The sequence below is a fragment of the Phocoena sinus genome, chromosome 2 (genome assembly GCF_008692025.1).
Source record: "Phocoena sinus isolate mPhoSin1 chromosome 2, mPhoSin1.pri, whole genome shotgun sequence".
NCBI classification, from domain to species: Eukaryota; Metazoa; Chordata; class Mammalia; order Artiodactyla; family Phocoenidae; genus Phocoena; species Phocoena sinus.
The window spans coordinates 151,320,395-151,340,107 of NC_045764.1; the positions used below are offsets into that span (position 1 = coordinate 151,320,395).

A 19,713-nucleotide genomic window follows, 5' to 3' on the forward strand; every position below is an offset into this window, starting at 1 on the left:
CGAGATTACATCTCTATGTAAACACAAACTTGCCTGTTTTCTTGTATAGGAATTTAACTGATGCTTAAAAAAAAAAATCAATAGTTGGTATAATGTGAGTTTTTTTTTTCCATTCATGTTGTAAATGCTTATTAAGCACCTTTTATGCACAAGGCATTCTACTAGGCAGTTTGTGAAACAAAAATTAATCAGATATAAATCCAGGCATTTCCAGTATGAATTGTCCAGAAGCAGAAAAAAGTACATATATAAGTGCCTGTAATACAAGGTAGAATGTGCTAAATGTGATAAGACACATACAAATACATTTTTATAAGCATTTAGAAGAGGGAAAGATCATTTCTGCCAAAGAGAATTGAATAAATATGATCTGGGGAACCTACACATATGTTTTCACTTTAAGAGTTTGTTTTTGCAGCTAGTGAGCATCATTATAAGACTAGAAAACTATGTTGAAAAACGTAGAACCAACTACCATTCACAAGTCATTACAGATAAGCAGACTTACATATCAGCCCATCCTTTGGTTCCTCAGTAAAAGGCAGTAGTTTGGGAAGGAAGGGAGCATTTCAGTTTCTACTGTGTTCCTGGCACTTTGATTTATTTCAAGAAACCTTTACTGAGTGCCTGGGCTACGTTTACTTCTGTGATCTTCATTTAATCCCCAACTATCCAGCCAAGTGATTATAGTTGTTTTATGAGGAAGCTAAAGCTCAGAGAGGTTAAGTAACTTGAAAAGGCCACCCAGTTTATAAGTGACAGAGCCTGCATTTGAGCCCAAGCACATTTGACTGCAGAGCCATGCTCCTTTCCATTTACCTAAGTGTCTACTTTTCGCTGATGACCTAATCTGGTTTGTAGCCATAGTAAGTGTTGAACAGTTACTTCCTTCTTCAACCCAGTCTAATGGCAAGTCCTAGAACCAGCTGCTTGAAACTTGGTTTTCATTTGGATACTTTGATTTGTACTCAGAAAATTAATCTGTTACCTGCTCAAATCTTGTTAGAACTTGACTTCCTTTTGACTTTTCAATAATTGATTTTTGTAATAAATAACTACATATAGATGGTACAAAATTCAAAAAAGTACAAATGATATATAGTAAAAAATTAGTTTCTCTCTCCCCCTGACCCCTAGCTAACAGTTCTTTTCCATGGAGGATGCCAGTTATTTTTAAGAGCCTTTCAAAATTGTTCTGTACAGATACCAACATTGTATATATGTTTGTGTGTGTGTATTGGCATATAAATGTATGTTGTATGTATCCTTTTTTCTTTCTTACTCAAGTAGAAGCTTACTATACTCACTGCTCTGATCTTGCTCTTTTTATTCATCTTTTTATTTGTATTTAGATGTCCCAGGAAGATTTTTTAACAAAAGAAAAACTCAATGAATTTGAAATACGGCTGTCACCAGGGCAACATGTATTGAATAGATGTTCTTACTGATGGCAGTTCCGTCACAGCGTGAAAAATCTAACTCAGTGAAGAATGTTTTTATTTCCAAGAGCATTTCACTAACAGTGGTTTTCCTCCTCTACTACTCATCCAGTGAATGTGTTTATGGATGGTCGACATAGGACTCTTCAGCCCCCATTCTGAGTTCTGGTCTTCTCCCCACCCTGAATGAGGCATCTTTCAAGCACTCTTCAGTCTAAGCTCACTTACTGGGAGGCAGTGGTGAAAACAGAAGCCTAGGTTAGCCCTCTCCTGCCTCCCTCCTTCCTCCCAAGTGAATCTCTCCCACAGATTTTGAGGCCCTCAGATATGGAAACAGTGCTTGAAAGGAGTGGGTTTGTTTTTGAGCCAGTCCCCACAAGCTGGCCTCTGCTGCACCCCTTGGTTTCTGCAGATCACCCAACCCCTCGCCTCCCCCACTCCCATGTACACCCCCGTGTACACACTCTGCAGCCCCGGGCTCCTGGCTTTGCCCCTGGGCTCAGGTCTTCCTCAGCTCCCCTCCTGTGGTCAGAGATAGAGGCAAGCGAACAGCTCTTCAGTTCCCTTTCGGATGGTTTCCAAGGACGGGGAGCATCTCAGTCCAGTTGGTCTGTGTGAAAAAGCCCCAATCCTCCACCTCTGAAATCACTTTGCTCTTTGTCAAGCCTCTCAGCCAAACACATTCCCTCCACACAAGACCCCCTCCCTGATCCCCCACTCATATCTGCCCAGCCCGGAACCCTTGGACACATTTTCCTGAAATGGGACATTCCAAGGCATGAGTATAGAAGGGTTGGTTAACATTTATTTACTAAAGCTACCCAGTTTGTCTCTTATATCTTAAAAAATGAGTTTACCTGGTGAAGTTCACCTAAAAGGTGAATGTAAGAGCATCTGAACTTATTCCTTTAGGCCTCGCCATGAGGAAATGACATTTCTTCCGTGCCTCTTAAAATGTTGTGCCTACAAATAGATATCAGTTGCCAGAAATCCTTTTAATAAAAAGTCCTACGGGGCTTCCCTGGTGGCGCAGTGGTTGAGAGTCCGCCTGCCAATGCAGGGGACACGGGTTCGTGCCCTGGTCCGGGAAGATCCCACGTGCCGCGGAGTGGCTGGGCCCGTGAGCCGTGGCCGCTGAGCCTGTGCGTCCGGAGCCTGTGCTCCGCAACGGGAGAGGCCACAACAGTGAGAGGCCCGCGTACCACAAAAAAAAAAAAAAAAAAAAAAAAAGTCCTACGTATTTTGTCAATTATATTATTTTCCTCCTAATATTATTTTACATTTAAAGCTTTTATGAAGCAATGCATATTGAAAGCAGTGTTAACACAATTGAAGAATCAGTAACAAAATTTGGGACACAAAAAAACTATTTCTAATGGGGTGAATTAAGCTGTAAGAGTTTTTTTAAGCCTCTCCCTGAGGAAGTGTACAATTAAATACATCCTTACTGCAGGTACATGTTGGTGTTTGTGACATCTAGATGATTTTTAGGTCATTATTTAATAGTTGTAGGCTTACCCTCTGAGCGAAAATACCCTTGTTTTGCTCTGGTATTTGTATATAGTAACTACTATTCATGTAGTAATTTTACTTTGAAAGTGTTTTCAAGTGTAGTTTTATGTTAATCTTTAGGTCATCAAGGTGTTACTACGCCACACTGGCTCCTTCCCTTTCCTCCAAGGTACGAACCTTCTAGAGGAGTTCAGAGTTCTGGGAGTGGGCTGGAATTGAGTCAGGCTTCAAGTCACTTTTGTTCTGTGCTGTATTTCTAGTACTCGATACCCAGCAAGAGGCATTCATTAAATACTTGTTGACTTTAACAATGAAGGGATACTAAGACTGAGAGAGACCAAATGCTTCTCTAATTCACGCATATGGACAATACATAGTACCCAGCCGCCCTGAGTCCTACTCCAGTGTACTTTCAGCAAGATAATCTCAACTCTCTGCTAAAAGAGACTTTCCTTCCCTGAACCTAAACCTGCATTGGCTTTACTGGAGGAGAAGTTTTTCCTTAAAAATTACTTAATTTTAATGGTTTCCCATTTCCTTTTGTCCCACCTCAGGATTGCAAACCAGTTACTGACTTACAGCAGACTAATTCGTGAAGGGCATCTCCATCTTTCATTTTTTTCTTTTTCTCGTAGGTGATCTTTGGCAGTCAGACACTACCTAACTCCAATTTATGGACAATAAATAACGGTGCAGCTTGCAGAATTTCAAACGCCACAGCTAGTGGCCAGAAGCCAACCACTCTGACACAAAAAGTGGTGCCAGCTCCAAGCTCTTCCTCTTCCTTGGTCCCCAAACCCCCGTCCAATCACAAACAAGTCCTCAGAAAGGCAGCATCCCAGAGGGCTTCCAAGTAAGTTTTCAGTAATCTTCTGTTCAGTTTCTTCTGAGTTGTATCAATTCTATGCAAACAGTGCTCTCTATTTCTGGAGGCTCAAGACAGTTTGTGCTGAAATGTTGAAAAGAACACCTGATGGGGAATAAAGGCTAACTGGTTCTCAGCCCCGGCTACAAATTAGAATCACCTGGGGAGCTATTGCAGCCCGGCCAATGTCCAGGCTGTGCCCTGTGGGAGGGGCAGGCACTGCTCTTTTATGTTCCCCAGTGGTTGTGATGAGTGCTGCCACTGGCAGGGTTCAGGGTCATTGCTAACTAACTCTTCTGGCCTCCAGCAGGAACCTCAGTCAGACAGTGCACTGGGTAACAGTGCTGAACTGTGGGCTTGGAGGGAGGAAATGAAAACTTCCTCCTGGATGTGTTTCTCTTTTGGTCATTCTACAGCGTTAGATCTTTTCATATATATTTCAGATAAAATGCAATACTCTTCCCTCACCCCCACCCTTGTTTGTTCATTTTTAGGCATTTGAAAGGGAAGACATAGGATTGGGATTTCATTAGAGGGATTAACTTCATTGACCTTAGTCATCAGGCTCTGTGTAGCAACAATGTTTCTAATACCTTTTGTCATCTACCTGTTTTACCTCAAAAAAGACATTTCCATACCTGAATCACGTTTTTTAGGTCACGTCCTTCACTGTACCTCCAGCCATCTTCCCTAGTAAACCAGAAATGGACTGGTAAAAGGAGTGCTGGTTCTAACAGCCCCTCTCCATTTAAAATTGGGGAACTTATCAAAGATATCTGGAAGAGGCAGGCATTCCCTGATGGATAAACGCCTAGAGGAGGTTTGTGTATTTCTCTTGTTCTCATTGAGGCTCCCCATTCATTTGTCCTTCACAAAATCAATTTTAGTTGTAAGAAGGAATCCTAGGGCATAGAAAAAGCAGTTAGTGTTTTTCCCCCCTTGGATAATGAATCAAATTCTGGATTTGGATGGAAAACAATCCCTCGTGGTTGTTTTAATTGTATTGCTGCCATTATTCATTTATCCAACAAACGTTTATTCAGTGCCTACCAAGTGCCAAGCACTGTTCTAAGAATAACAGGCATCGTAATGACTTTATAGAACTATGTGGAGCAGTAGGAGAGGGCAGTGGGAAGGCTGCAGTTCGTGGTTGAGAGCCAATAGCATGATCAGAAGGATGTATGGTCCCTCACCCTAGAAAGAATAGCCTTGAGTCCTTAAGAGTGCAGCCTCTGGAGCCAGCCTGCCTGTGTCCCATCCCACCCACCCCCCCTACATACACACACACACACACACACACACACACACACACACACTTTATTAACGTGAGATCTTCCACAAGTTACAAATTACTTAAACTCTTGACTTCAGTTTCCTTATTTGTGAAGTGGGGATAACAAAGTGTATTTGCTTCATAGGACAGTTGATAAATATTAGCAGACTTAATATCTGTAAAGTACATAGCACAAGACCTAGCACACTTAAGAACTCAGTAAGCCTTAGTAACCATTATAAGCATTCCAAAACCACACTTTCTTTCCCAGGTTTGAGGAGCCCACAGTTAGGTGGGAATATCAGTGAGTTGGATATGAATGTTGAATTTGCCAGTGTGCTCCTCGTTTGTGGCTTTTCCGATTATTGCTGAGATGGCCCGTGGTGCCCCTGTGGCTAGTCTGCTGGTGGAGAGGGGGGCTCCGTCAGCAGGCAGCAGGGCTGGACATTCGAGGACCCCACTCACTGCCCTGAACTCACTGCTGGCAGGAGAGCACTTCAGGCTTCTGAGATGGAATTGCAGCTCTATGAACAAACTTTGCTTTGCTGCATTTTTGTGGTTTCTTCTCTCTGACGGGCAGGAGTGTGGGAAAACCGGAAGCAGCTCAGCACCAAAAAAGCACAGAAGAGGGGGGGAAAGCAAGATTTCTTCAGAATTTAAGAAATATAATCCAAGTATCAAAAGGCATGCGATGAGGCGTTGTTCCAGGAAATAGTTTCCAATTTGCCTTTAAAACTCTAGCACAAGTCTCTGAAGCTAAACAAGTTAGCACTAATGGAGACCTGAACATCCTTTCCCTTATATGTAAACTAGTGCCGTGAGGCCCCTGCTGTTTTCAATATGCTTCTGACTCTTAGGAAAAAGAATAGCATTGTTTTTCTCTGAACTGACTCAATGAAAAGGTCCCCCTAGGAAGCATCTAGATAAAAGTTTTTAAAAATAATCTTTTTATTTAAGAATTATTTTAGATTTACAGAAAAGCTGTCAAGATAGTACACATAAAGATAAATAAACCCAGTTTTCCCCATGGTTAACATCCTATACTGCCATGGTACATTTGAAGACTGTGCCATACTAAGAAACTGTCATCGGTACATTACTATGAACTAAACTCCATACTGTATTTGGATTGATGAAGTTATTTTTAATCTAGAGAAACCTTTCATGGCTCCCGAAATCAGGATCCTGAGTATCAGTCGATACACTACTCTGATTGTTCTGAAGTAATTCTTGTTCCTAGCAAGCGTAGTAAGTTACTTAACATCTGTGGGACTCAGTTTCCTATTTAAAATAGGGATAATAATAGTACCTGCCTCATGGGGTTTTTAAGAGAAATAAATGAATTAATGAATGTCAAGCACAAATACAGTGCCTGGTACATAATAAATGCTAAATAAATGTTAGGTATTATGGTTAATACTAAGTTGGCACTTCAAGAAATTTTCATGTAATTTTTTACTTTCTTCCTACGAGATGTGTTGCTTCATTTGCTTGGAGCTTATTGCGGCCTTTATTCGGGCTCAGTTCACATTAATCAGGAACCCTCAGTTATGACTGGAGGGAGATACAGAGTCACACTCAGGAATGCCATAGTTGTCCCAAGAGACACAGCTAATGAGAAGTCGTAATGAGCTTTGAACCGTGCCAAGCCCTGTGTTTTGTTGAACTTCAGGCTTCTCCTAGCACAGCAGTTGGCACTGGACAAATATAGAAGCAATTTCCAAGAGCATCAAAGTTTCCACATCCTAGAGGGTTGAGTCTAGAGAACAATGGAACATAAAAGATGGAATGTCGTTTGGATTTTGGTGCAAAGGGAATTGAGAATCAGAACAGTGGGGTCCTGTTTCTTTATGATAGTAGTCAGGTCACTTTTCCTCTAAAGGTTTCAGCTTCCCATCTGTAAAACAAAACCCACTGTCGCCACTGAATAATTAACCAAAATAACCTGTTTTCAGTCTATTCTGTTGAAAGATTTTTAATGAACACGTTTGTTTTTTAATATTGATGCTTTACAGCCATTTTTCTCATCCTTTCTTGGCCCAACAGTTCTTTGTTACAGTTCTCAAATTCATATATTTCCTTTAGCTAAATCTCACTTGTCAATTCTGTGAAGAGAGTGGTTTAGAATTTTTTTTTACCTTTTCCATGGTGCCAATACCCTTTTTTGATTTTCCTCTTTAATGTTTGTAACACTTCATAATTTAGTACCAACTTCAGATCCTCCTTTCAAAACTATTTGTGGTATTTCTTCCAAGCAGTCAGCTGAACTAGGAAGGATGACAGCCTGTGAACAACTGCATGCATTTGAACTGTTCCTTCCTTGTAAAAGACCTCTTTTTTTTTCAGAGCCAGAATCACACTCTCCAAGAAATATGGAGAAAGAAACCTGAGATGATTAAAGTTTGCCAGGGAGGTGGGCAAAACTCATAGACTAGAGATGAATTTGGAAGGGCAGGGTCAAAGCTGTTTACCTTGGGACTTCTCTGAAGAAAGAAAACTGTATGAGAAACACCAGACTTAACACATTTTTGACTGGAGACGTATTACGGCCACAGGCATTAGTTTCTGCAAAAATCCCCCAGTCAATAATGTGTTAACTAAAGGACTTTTCTTTAAATAGCTGGAGTTACCTTTCCTTGCCAGGTTTTAGGATATCCTGCCTCAGGGTGACCTCAGTAGAAATTGAAGTCAACTGCCGTTCAGTGTCAGCACCCAGGACAGTGGTGTTTGATAAAGGCTGCTAGGGAGTAGGAAGGAGGAAAGCAATCGAGAGCCCGGGAGCATGTTAAACCAAATACCAATTAATGTGACTGGAACATTTGGTGATGTCAGCAATATGATGGAGGTGCTCAGAGGTTAATGTCAGAAAAATATAAAAATAAGGATCAGGAAAAAAATATGCTATATCTTTTTAACATATGAGTCATTAACAGTGAGTCATTAACAGTGATCAGGAGTTATAATGGTCCAAAAGTAGGGTCTTGATGTGAGCACTGAAGATGTCATATTATAGGTTAACCATCTTCTCTCAGCCTTTCAGCCTTTTATTATGTGTAGTTTCAAGAAATATAATGGAATCTGTAGCATATCCATCCTTAAATATAAGATTTCTAAATTATGCATTTCCCAAATATATAATCATAGACTTTCAGTGCTGGAAGATAAAGGCCTGGATGAAGGCACAATGTCGGGCCTTGGGTGTAGCAAGGTATACAGATGGTCAGTGGCAGAACCAAAGCCAGAATTCATATCACCCACTGTGCTAACCCCATACTCTTCTCAGTAGACCACTGATTTCAGACCCCTCCCCCACACCCCCACCAGTCCATTCACATCCGTTCTGTACAGCAAGTGGCAGATTAATCATCCTAAAATACTGCCTTTGGGAAAATGCAGTGTCAGCACTTAGGAACTCACTCCCGTTCCTTTCCACGCCAGTTTTACCACTTAAGTGGCCAATGAAATACTCAAGAGGAGGAAGCATTAGTGTCACCCTCATACTGCGGTGTTGGGGAAATGTCTGTTAGATGTAGCACAAGAAGGATTGCATAGAACAACAACATCGAGGGCTTTATATACTGCCTGTCTATGGGAGTGCAGTGTAGGAAAATACTGGGAGCCCTGGAATATACCAGACAATGCCCTCTCACTCTAAGGGGTAGGCCTGGGGCTAGAAAGAGCTAAGGGCCAGTTGAGGAGTCACCACTTAGACTCCCTTTCCTCTACCAGCCCTCAGCGTTTGGACCTCAGTGGTGGCATTAGGAGATCTTAGGAATTGGTTTGGGCATGACGACGATGACATCAGTCAGAGAACTAGGTACTAGTCAATCACTTCTAACCAAGAGTTGCCATTGGGATATGTATGGTCCAGTGGGGAGAGAAATACGTGAGAGTCATAGAATGATGGATCTTCCTTTGGTGATTCATACTTAGGTAATTTAAATTAAAATCTTACTTCTCATTCCTGCTTGCTGGGATGTTAAAATGGTAATATAAATGTTGGGTATTTCCCATCTCTCACTTCCCTTCTTTCTTATCTGATTATGAAAATCCCTTTTTTAAAGGTTTGGACAGAAACTTAAAATAGCCTTTGATAGAATTCCTATCAGTTTCTCTGTTATCCTGCGTCCTTATTAGCAAACTTAGACTTTCTTCTCCGAGGATGAGCAAATATTTTAAAATCTTGGGGCCTGGGAGTAGATAGTATAGCTTAAAAGAAAGCTCCATGGTGAAGATTCAGAGGAGCTGCCAACCTCCAAAATAAGTTTAATCAAGAAAGAAAACAACATTTTAGAAAATCCCTAATGTGCATTGGTGTGTAGAGCTAGAAAAATCTATCTAAGAGAGAGCAAGCAGTCTGGGGTCAGGAACGATTAAATGGAAATGAGAACACCTGAGTGAAAAATTGGGTTGAACACAGTGAATCGAGATTGGGCACTGCAGAAAATTGAATTAATGAAATTCAGGACAGATTTTTAAAATTCTGCCAAAATTCTGAGGAAAAGGTATACAAAGGTAAAAATGATGAGAGAAAAGACAGGTTCAACCTAAAATAGTGAATTCCAAAATGAGAATAGAATAGTCATTATTACAGGCAGAATAGACCTAACGTAAGGACATAAAGGGTTTTGAACAATATAATTAATAAGATTAAATTAACAGACATGCAATTTTATGCCCTGCAGAGCTCCCAGGGAGTATTTTTCAAAACAAAACTATCTCAGTGTAAATCCTAAAAAAACGGAAATTATACAGTCTTCATTCTCTGACCACTTTACAATAAAATGAGATATTAAAAATATAGACAAATGTCCAAATAATTTTAGAATGTTAAAACATTCTTTTAAGTAACTTGGATCAAAATTATTTTGGAAACTACCTTGAAAATAAGAATTGTACATATCAGAACAAGACAAGAAAGCCCACTCTAGCCACCTTTATTCAGCAGTTAGGCAAGAAAAAGAAATAAAAGGCATCAGTGTGGAAAGTGAGAAGTAAAACTGTCTACTTGCAGAATGCCACTATTTGCAGACGACATGATATTGCATATAGGTTGCATACAACCCTAAAGACCCCACCAAAAGACTGTTAGAACTCATACATGAATTCAGTGAAATTTCAGGATACAAAATTAATATACAGAAATCTGTTGAATTTCTCTACACTAACAATAAACTATAAGAAAGAGAAATCAAGAAAAGAGTGCCTTTTACAATTACAGCAGAAAGAATAAAATACCTAGGAATAAATATAACCAAGGAGGTGAGAAGATCTGTTCACTGAACACTATAAGGCACTGATGAAAGAAATTGAAAACAAAAATAAATGGAAAGATATTCCATGCTTATGGATTGGAAGAATTAATATTGTTAAAATGTCCAGACTTCCCAAAGCAATCTACAGATTCAGTGCAATCCCTATCACAATTCCAATGGCATTTCTCACAGAAATAGAACCAAAATCCTAAAATTTGTATGGAACCACAGAAGACCCAAATAGCCCAAGCAATCTTGAGAAAGGAAAGCAAAGCTGGAGGCATCATGCTCCCTGATTTGAAACGATATTACAAAGCTACAGTGATCAAAACAGTATTGGCATAAAAACAGACACATAGATCAATGGAACAGAATAGAGATCCCAGAAATAAATCCAGACATGTATGGTCAATTAATTTACGACAAAGGAGCCAAGAATATACAAAGGGGAAAGGACAGTCTCTTTAATAAATGGTGTTGGAAAAATTGAATAGCCACATGCAAAAGAATGAAACTGGACTACTATCTTAAAACATACACAAAAATTAACTCAAAATGAATTAAAGACTTGAATGTAAGAATGGAAACCATAAAACTCCTAAAAGAAAACATAGGCAGTAATCTCCTTGACTTGGTCTTGGCGATGAGTTTTTGGATTTGACGACAAAAGCAAAAATAAACAAGTGGAGGGCTTCCCTGGTGGCGCAGTGGTTGAGAGTCTGCCTGCCAATGCAGGGGACACAGGTTCGTGCCCCAGTCCGGGAAGATCCCACATGCCGTGGAGCGGCTGAGCCCATGAGCCATGGCCGCTGAGCCTGTGCATCCGGAGCCTGTGCTCCGCAATGGGAGAGGCCACAACAGTGAGACGCCCGCATACTGCAAAAAAAAAAAAAAAGAAATTTGCTAAGAGAGTAGAACTTAAATGTTCTTACCAAGGAGAAGGAGAAGAAAGAAAAAGGTAAGTATGTGAGGTAAATAACTAGATAGGGGAATCCTTCCACAATGCATATGTATGTCAAATCACCACGATGTACTTTGAATATCTTGTAATTTTATATGTCAAGTCAATAAAGCTGAAATAATTTTTAAAAACAAGAAAAAGAATTATATGTATCAAAACTTATATTTGAAATTTAGGCAAAGATGCACTCAAAGGTAAATTCATAATTATTTTCAGTGTTAAATATGGAAAGATGGTAGAGAAATTAACCAAGATACAAATGGCAAATTAGCTTCAACCAATATAGTGGTTTCAGCTGATTACAGCAGAGTGTCAGGTTAAAAAGAATTATGAGGACTTCTGTGAGCTCAGCAAGACAGAGTGCTGTGATAGATTAGTAATGTCTGATGTTGAGCGTAGTGAATATGCACGCCACATATTTGTCATACCTGAACTAAGCTTCCATCTCTAGAAGTTAAAAAAGAGTCAATAAAACAAAGCTAAGAAAAACAGATCAAAGGAAATCAAGAAGAAAGCAATATAAACCGAAAAGCAAGCAGCAAAATTAGTTAAATCCAAAACCTTGTTTAGTTCTGGGTAGGGGGACAGGGAAGGAGAAAAATAAACACATTTCTGCCAGAAAAATAAGAGAATTAAAAATAGAAGTTTTTAAAAGTAGATATAGGGGAGATTGAAAAATTATGAGGACACTGCACACAATCGTATGCTACTAAATTTTTTAAACTGGATGAAAGATAATATTTTGAAAAATATGAACTATCAAAATTGGTTCTTGAATAAAAAAAAAAAACCAAGTAGAACAAGGTAGAAGTTTTTAAACTATCCAAATGGGTTCTTAAAGAAATAGGGTACACACGTAGGCCTAGGAAGCAATTTTAAAATATCGTCTTTAAAGTAGTTCTTTGAACCTTTTTCCTGAAATATTTGGAGGCTTCCAGCTGCCTGCAAAGTAAAGTTGAGAGTCCTTACTCTGGACATTGAAGCCCTCTGCAGTTTGTCCTCCGTCCTGTCTCCAGTCTGCTTCACACATGGCTCCATTCATTGTTCCTACCTGCTCATGTCATGCCCCCTGCACAGAATGCCCTTAACTATCTTGAATCTAAGTCCTGCCTTTTATTCAAGATCAGGTTCTAATTTATCATCTTGACACAGCTTGACCAGATGCCCCATTCTCAGCTCCTCAGCTGACTCTTCCATCTGCCTCCTTGTCTTATTTTTCCTTTTCATATGTGTTCTGCTTTTCGTTAAGTCTGTTAGGGACAGATATCTTGTCTTCATCCTTTTATCATATAGATATTGAATGTGCACTGCTGTGCATTGCTCTAAGTATTGGTGATGACACCAGTGGACGAGACAGACATGAGCCCTCTTTTCATGAAGGTTGTTTTTGAGAGACAAGAGAGAAGTTTAGCCCCTGATATGGCTTATATTCATGATAAGTTCTCAGGAAATGGTAGTGAAGGAGGTGGTGGTGAAGATAGAGATGGTGGCACCATAGTATCTTGCATCAAGGCGAATGCATCAAGGATCACTAAATAACAATTATCTCTTCGTTAGTTATTTAGACCATGTAGAGTAGTGTATGGGAGGCAGTAGAGTACAACTGCTAATATCCCAAGATTTCGAATTAGACTTGAATCCTGGCTCCTTTACTTAATTGACTGTTATTTAGGGATACCTCTAAGCTTCTGTTTTGTTATCTGCAAAATATTACCTACGTCGTGGAGCTGTTCTTAGGATTAAAGGAGATCGTGTGTTTCCCTGACATATATTAAGTGTCCATTGCATGCCGGTTGGTGTAGTTTGTAATTCCTGCTGCCGATATTGTTCCCTGTTAAAAGAAATCTCACTTTTGTTGTTAGTCAACTGATATTCATAAGTATGATTTGGCTCTAGCTAGCAAGGCTATGGAAATTCACACACATTCTGATTTCCTGAACACTAATAACTCTAATGACTACTGAAGGCAAAGGCTTAGTTTCAAACAATACAAAAGGTTAGATTTGGACTTACTGACTTCCAGTCAAGTTGGCTCCGTAAGTTCTCACTTAGTATTCCGCCTCTGCTTCAAATAGCAGTGATAGATAAAAAGCTTAAAGAAGAAAAAAGAAACAAGAGAAGCATCTCCTTGGCCCCAAAGTGTACAGAAATGAATAGCAATCAGTGAATGAGGCTGAAGCAACAAGTTTTCCGAGCCCTGCTGTGGAAGCAGGCAGTGGCAGCCTGGAGCTCAGCTCCTGTGGCATATTGGGGCCTGAGAGTACCCTACCCGAGAGGAGAGAGAGACTCATTAGTAGAAAATAAAACAGTGATTTTTTTCAACTGGAGATGATGTTGCCCCCCAGAGGACATTTGACAATGTCTGGAGTCATTGGTTGTCATAATTGAGCGGGGGGTCGGGGGGGGGGGGGGGGGGTGTTGCTACTGGCATCTAATGAATAGAGTCTAGGGATGCTACTAAACATCCCGCAAAGCACAGGACAGTTCCCCACAGTGAAGAATTACCCAGTCCAAAATGTCAGTAGTACCAAGGTTGAAAAATCCTGAGCTAAAGAATGCACTGGGCTCTTCTACAGGGAGACTGACAAAGCTGACATGGACCCACTGGCTGAGGCTCCATCTTTATATAAGGCTATGGGCCTACAGAGTTAGAAAGATAATGAAATACCCTTGCAACTGTTCATGTCTCAGAACTCACCTGGATTTCTATTTATCTCTGAGGCAGGGGTACCAGAATACCACCGTAAAGTCTGGTTCTGGACTGGGGTCAGGGGGACTGGGCAGAGGCAACTGTAAAATCTTCAGACAGGGAGGGGTAAGCAAGTAGGGAGACAAAGGGGGGAAGTGATTTCTATTCAAAATGAGCCTGCAAACCAAAATTCTAAAACGCATGAATAAATCTAATATTAAGAAGGATTGCCAGCAGAATCCGCAACTGGGCCATGAATTCCTTGCAGATGAAATTAATATTTTTGAATGGTCAGACATATTAGATCATGTATCTAACAGTATCTTGTGGAACATGACATGTAACTCTGATAGGAATATCAGAAGAGAGAGCTGAGGGATAGATGAACAAGCAGTACTTTAAAAGATAACATCATTAATCATTAGAGAAATGCAAATCAAAACTACAATGAGGTATCATCTCACACCGGTCAGAATGGCCATCATCAAAAAATCTAGAAACAATAAATGCTGGATAGGGTGTGAAGAAAAGGGAACACTCTTGCACTGCTTGTGGGAATGTGAATTGGTACAACCACTATGGAGAACAGTATGGAGGTTCCTTAAAAAACTACAAATAGAACTACCATGTGACCCAGCAATCCCACTACTGGGCATATACCCTGAGAAAACAATAATTCAAAAAGAGTCATGTACCGAAATGTTCATTTCAACTCTATTTACAATAGCCCAGAGATGGAAACAATCTAACTGTCCATCAAGAGATGAATGGATAAAGAAGATGTGGCACATATATACAATGGAATATTACTCAGCCATAAAAAGAAACGAAATTGAGTTATTTGTAATGAGGTGGACGGACCTAGAGTCTGTCATACAGAGTGAAGTAAGTCAGAAAGAGAAAGACAAATACCGTATGCTAACACATATATATGGAATTTAAGAAAAAAAAATGTCATGAAGAACCTAGGGGTAAGAGAGGACTAAGGACACAGACCTACTAGAGAATGGACTTGAGGATATGGGGGGATGGGAAGGGTGAGCTGTGCCAAAGCACGAGAGAGGCATGGACATATATACACTACCAAACGTAAAATAGATAGCTAGTGGGAAGCAGCCACATAGCACAGGGAGATCAGCTTGGTGCTCTGTGACCACCTAGAGGGGTGGGATAGGGAGGGTGGGAGGGAGGGAGACGCAAGAGGGAAGAGATATGGGAACATATGTATATGTATAGCTGATTCACTTTGTTATAAAGCAGAAACTAACACACCATTGTAAAGCGATTATTCTCCAATAAAGGTGTAAAAAAAAAATTAAAAATAGCTGAGAATTTTCTGGAACTGGAGAAAGATACGAGTCCTCAGCTAAAAAAAAAAAAAATCATTTCTTGTACCAAAATAAATGCACCTCTAGACACATCATAGTGAAAATTCACTTTAACTACAAAGGAAAACAGAATACCAGCATTCTTCTCTTCAGAAGTAATAAGTGGCAGAAGGCGAGAGCTAATAGCTTTACAGTGTTGAGATAAAGTAACTTTGAGTCTAGAATTTTATATATAGCTAAATTGTCATTCAAGAAAGAAGGCAAAAAATAATAATTTGAGGGCTTCCCTGGTGGCGCAGTGGTTGAGACTCCGCCTGCCGATGCAGGGGACACGGGTTCGTGCCCCGGCCCGGGAGGATCCCACATGCCGCGGAGCAGCTGGGCCCGTGAGCCATGGCCGCTGAGCCTGCGTGTCCGGAGCCTGTGCTCCGCAACGGGAGAGGCCACAGCAGTGAGAGGCCCGCGTACCACAAAATAAATAAATAAATAAATAAATAAATAATTTGAGATAGTCAAGGTCTAAGAGTATACCACCCATGGCCTTCACTGAAAGAAATAGCAAAGATAAAAGTGAACACAGAATAACATGAAACAGTGAAGTGCAAAAATTTTATAAAATGTCTATAAATGTTAGTGACTATAAAAATAATTGTTGGTCTTCTTTAAGAAGATAAAACACATTTAAGACAACAACAGGATTCAGGGACAAGAGTAGTCAGTGGATAGTAAATGTATAACAGATCTGTGTCAAGTTTAAGGACAGGACAGAATACTGAATGGCTTTATACTTTCTTAGAAAATAATAGCTAAATAATTAATATACAGTCTATTGCTTTCAAACCAACAGAGGGGGAGAGAAGGGAATGTAGAAACTCTATGAATCCAGTGGGAGGCAGGAAATGAAGGGGAAAAAAAGCAAAGGAAAAAGATGAAAAATTTAAACTAAGATAAAGTAAAACACATGTGTAATCACAATAAATGTTAACAGATTATACTCTTCTATTAAAAGATAGATTACCAAATTCCATTTTTTAAAATGCTCAGTTATAAGCTGCTTAAAAGAGACATACCTAAAGTAAAATCTTGCAGAAAAGCCGAAGATTGGAAAAAGGTAAACCATGCAATACTAATTAGAAGGAAAACTAGTATATCCATAGATAAAATTAAGCAAACATCATTGATAGGGATAAAGAAAAGCACTTGTATGCACTTAACATAACTTCAAAATATATAAATCAAAAGCTAACAAATTATTTAAGAGAAATTCACAAATTATCATGGTGAGTAATTTATTTAAATATACGTCTATCATTAACTGACAGGTAACTCAAACAAAAATTTCTGAAGATTTTGAATATTTGAAATGGAGAATTAACAGTTTGCTTTAGTAAGTGGCTTTTAATCTTTTTTGACCACCACTCATAATTTAAAAATACATTTTAGGGGACCGCGGAGTAGTGCACAGCGACGGGTGCGGAGGGCAAAGCGGGGAGATTCCTGCACAGACGATCGGTGCTGACCGGCACTCACCAGCCCAAGTGGCTTGTCTGCTCACCCGCCGGGGCGGGCGGGGCTGCGAGCTGAGGCTCGGGTTTTGGTTTTGGACGGAGCTCAGGGAGAGGACTGGGGTTGGCGGCTTGAACATAGCCTGAAGGGGTTAGTGCACCACGACTAGCCGGGAGGGAGTTCGGGGGGAAAGCCTGCACCGGCTGAAGAGGCAAGAGACTTTTTCTTCCCTCTTTGTTTCCTGGTGCGCGAGGAGAGGGGTTTAAGAGCGCTGCTTAAAGGAACTCCAGAGACGGGCGCGAGCCGCGGCTAAAAGCACGAACCCCAGAGACGGGCGCGAGCCGCGGCTGAGGGCGCGAGCCCCCGAGACGGGCGCGAGCCGCGGCTGAAAGCGCAAACCCCAGAGACGGGCGCGAGCCGCGGCTAAAACCGCGGACCCCAGAGACGGGCGGGAGACGCTAAGGCTGCTGCTGCCGCCACCAAGGGGCCTGTGTGCGAGCACAGGTCACTCTCCACACCCCTCTTCCGCGGAGCCTGTGCAGCCCGCCACTGCCAGGTTCCCGGGATCCAGGGACAACTTCCCCGGGAGTACGCACGGCGGGTCTCAGGCTGGTGCAACGTCACGCCGGCCTCTGCCGCAACGTCACGCTGCCTCTGCAGCTGCAGGCCCGCCCCGCACGTAGTGCCCCTCCTACCCCCATCCCCCAACCCCCGGCCTGAGTGAGCCGGAGGCCCCGAATCAGCGGCTCCTTTAACCCCGTCCTGGCTGAGCGAAAAAACAGACGCCCTCCAGCGACCTACACGCAGAGGCAGGGCCAAATCCAAAGCTGAGCTCCTGTGAGCTGTGAGAACAAAGAAGAGAAAGGGAAATCTCTCCCAGCAGCCACAGAAGCAGCGGATTAAAGCTCCACAATCAACTTGATATACCCTGCATCTGTGGAATACCTGAATAGACAAGGAATGATCCCAAATTGAAGAGGTGGAATTTAGGAGCGAGATCTATGATTTTTTTCCCTTTTCCTCTTTTTGTGAATGTGTACGTGTATGCTTCTGTGTGAGATCCTGTCTGTATACTCTTGCTTCCACCATTTGTCCTAGGGCTCTATCCGTCCATGACTTTTTTTAAAAATTCTTTTTCTTAATAATTAAGTTTAATTGTAATAACTTTATTATACTTTACCTTCGTTCTTTCTTTCTTTCCTTCCTTCCTTCCCTCCTTTAGACAACGAATCACCCCAAATTGAGGAGGTGGTCTCAGGGAGCAGGATTTATGATTTTTCCCCCTTTACCTCTTTTTGTGAAGGTGTATGTGTATGCTTCTGATGTAAGATTTTCTCTGTATAGCTTTGCTTCCAACATTTGTCCTAAGGTTCTATCCGTCCCTTTTTTTTTTTTTTTTTTCTAAATATTTTTTAATTCAATAACTATATTATACTTTATTTTATTTTTACTGTATCATCTTTCTTTCTGTCTTTTTTCCTTCTTTCCCTCCTTCCTTCCTTCCTCCCTCCCTCCCTCCCTCCCTCCTTTCTTTCCTTCTTTGCTTCTTTCTTCCTTCCTTCCTTTCCTCCTTTCCTTCTTTCTTTACTCATACTTCTACTAATTCTCCCTACTTTTTTCTCCCTTTTATTCTGAGCTGTGTGGATGAAAGGCTCTTGGTGCTCCAGCCAGGAGTCAGGGCTCTGCCTCTGAGGTAGGAGAGCCAACTTCAGGACACTGGTCAACAAGAGACCTCCCAGCTCCACATAATATTAAACGGTGGAAATATCCCAGAGACCTCCATCTTAACACCAGCACCCAGCTTCACTCAACGACCAGCAAGCCACAGTGCTGGACAACCTATGCCAAACAACTAGCAAAACAGGAACACAACCCTACCCATTAGCAGAGAGGCTGCCTAAAATCATAATAAGGCCACAGACACCCCAAAACACACCACCAGACGTGAACCTGCCCACTAGAGAGACAAGATCCAGCCTCATCCAGCACAACACAGGCACTAGTCCCCTCCACCAGGAAGCCTACACAACCCACTGAAACAACCTTAGCCACTGGAGACAGACATCAAAAACAACGGGAACTACGAAAGTGCAGCCTGCAAAAAGGAGACCCCAAACACAGTAAGATAAGCAAAATGAGAAGACAGAAAAACACACAGCAGATGAAGGAGCAAGATAAAAACCCACCAGACCTAACAAATGAAGAGGAAATAGGCAATCTACCTGAAAAAGAATTCAGAATAATGATAGTAAGGATGATCCGAAATCTTGGAAGTAGAATGGACAAAATGCAAGAAACAGTTAACAAGGACCTACAAGAACTAAAGATGAAACAAGCAACGATGAACAATGCAATAAATGAAATTAAAATCACTCTAGATAGGATCAATAGCAGAATAACTGAGGCAGAAGAACGGATAAGTGACCTGGAAGATAAAGTAGTGGAAATAACTACTGCAGAGCAGAATAAAGAAAAAAGAATGAAAAGAACTGAGGACAGTCTCAGAGACCTCTGGGACAACATGAAACGCACCAACATTCGAATTATAGGGGTTCCAGAAGAAGAAGAAAGAAAGAAAGGGACTGAGAAAATATTTGAAGAGATTATAGTTGAAAACTTCCCTAATATGGGAAAGGAAATAGTTAATCAAGTCCAGGAAGCACAGAGGGTCCCATACAGGATAAATACAAGGAGAAACACGCCAAGACACATATTAATCAAACTGTCAAAAATTAAATACAAAGAAAGCATATTAAAAGCAGCAAGGGAAAAACAACAAATAACACACAAGGGAATCCCCATAAGGTTAACAGCTGATCTCTCAGCAGAAACCCTACAAGCCAGAAGGGAGTGGCAGGACATACTGAAAGTGATGAAGGAGAATA

General features: G+C 41.0%; 1 protein-coding gene across 6 annotated transcripts in view; it reads left to right on the plus strand.

Moving 5' to 3' along the window:
• The window catches only part of TTLL5 (tubulin tyrosine ligase like 5), a 317,335-nt gene that overhangs the window by 224,369 nt on the left and 73,253 nt on the right, over nt 1-19,713 (plus strand). For all 6 annotated transcript variants that reach the window (XM_032622071.1, XM_032622067.1, XM_032622068.1 and 3 more), the window contains one exon: nt 3,587-3,804. In XM_032622071.1, the coding sequence (XP_032477962.1) occupies nt 3,587-3,804 (218 nt within the window). The remainder of the gene's footprint in view (nt 1-3,586; nt 3,805-19,713) is intronic.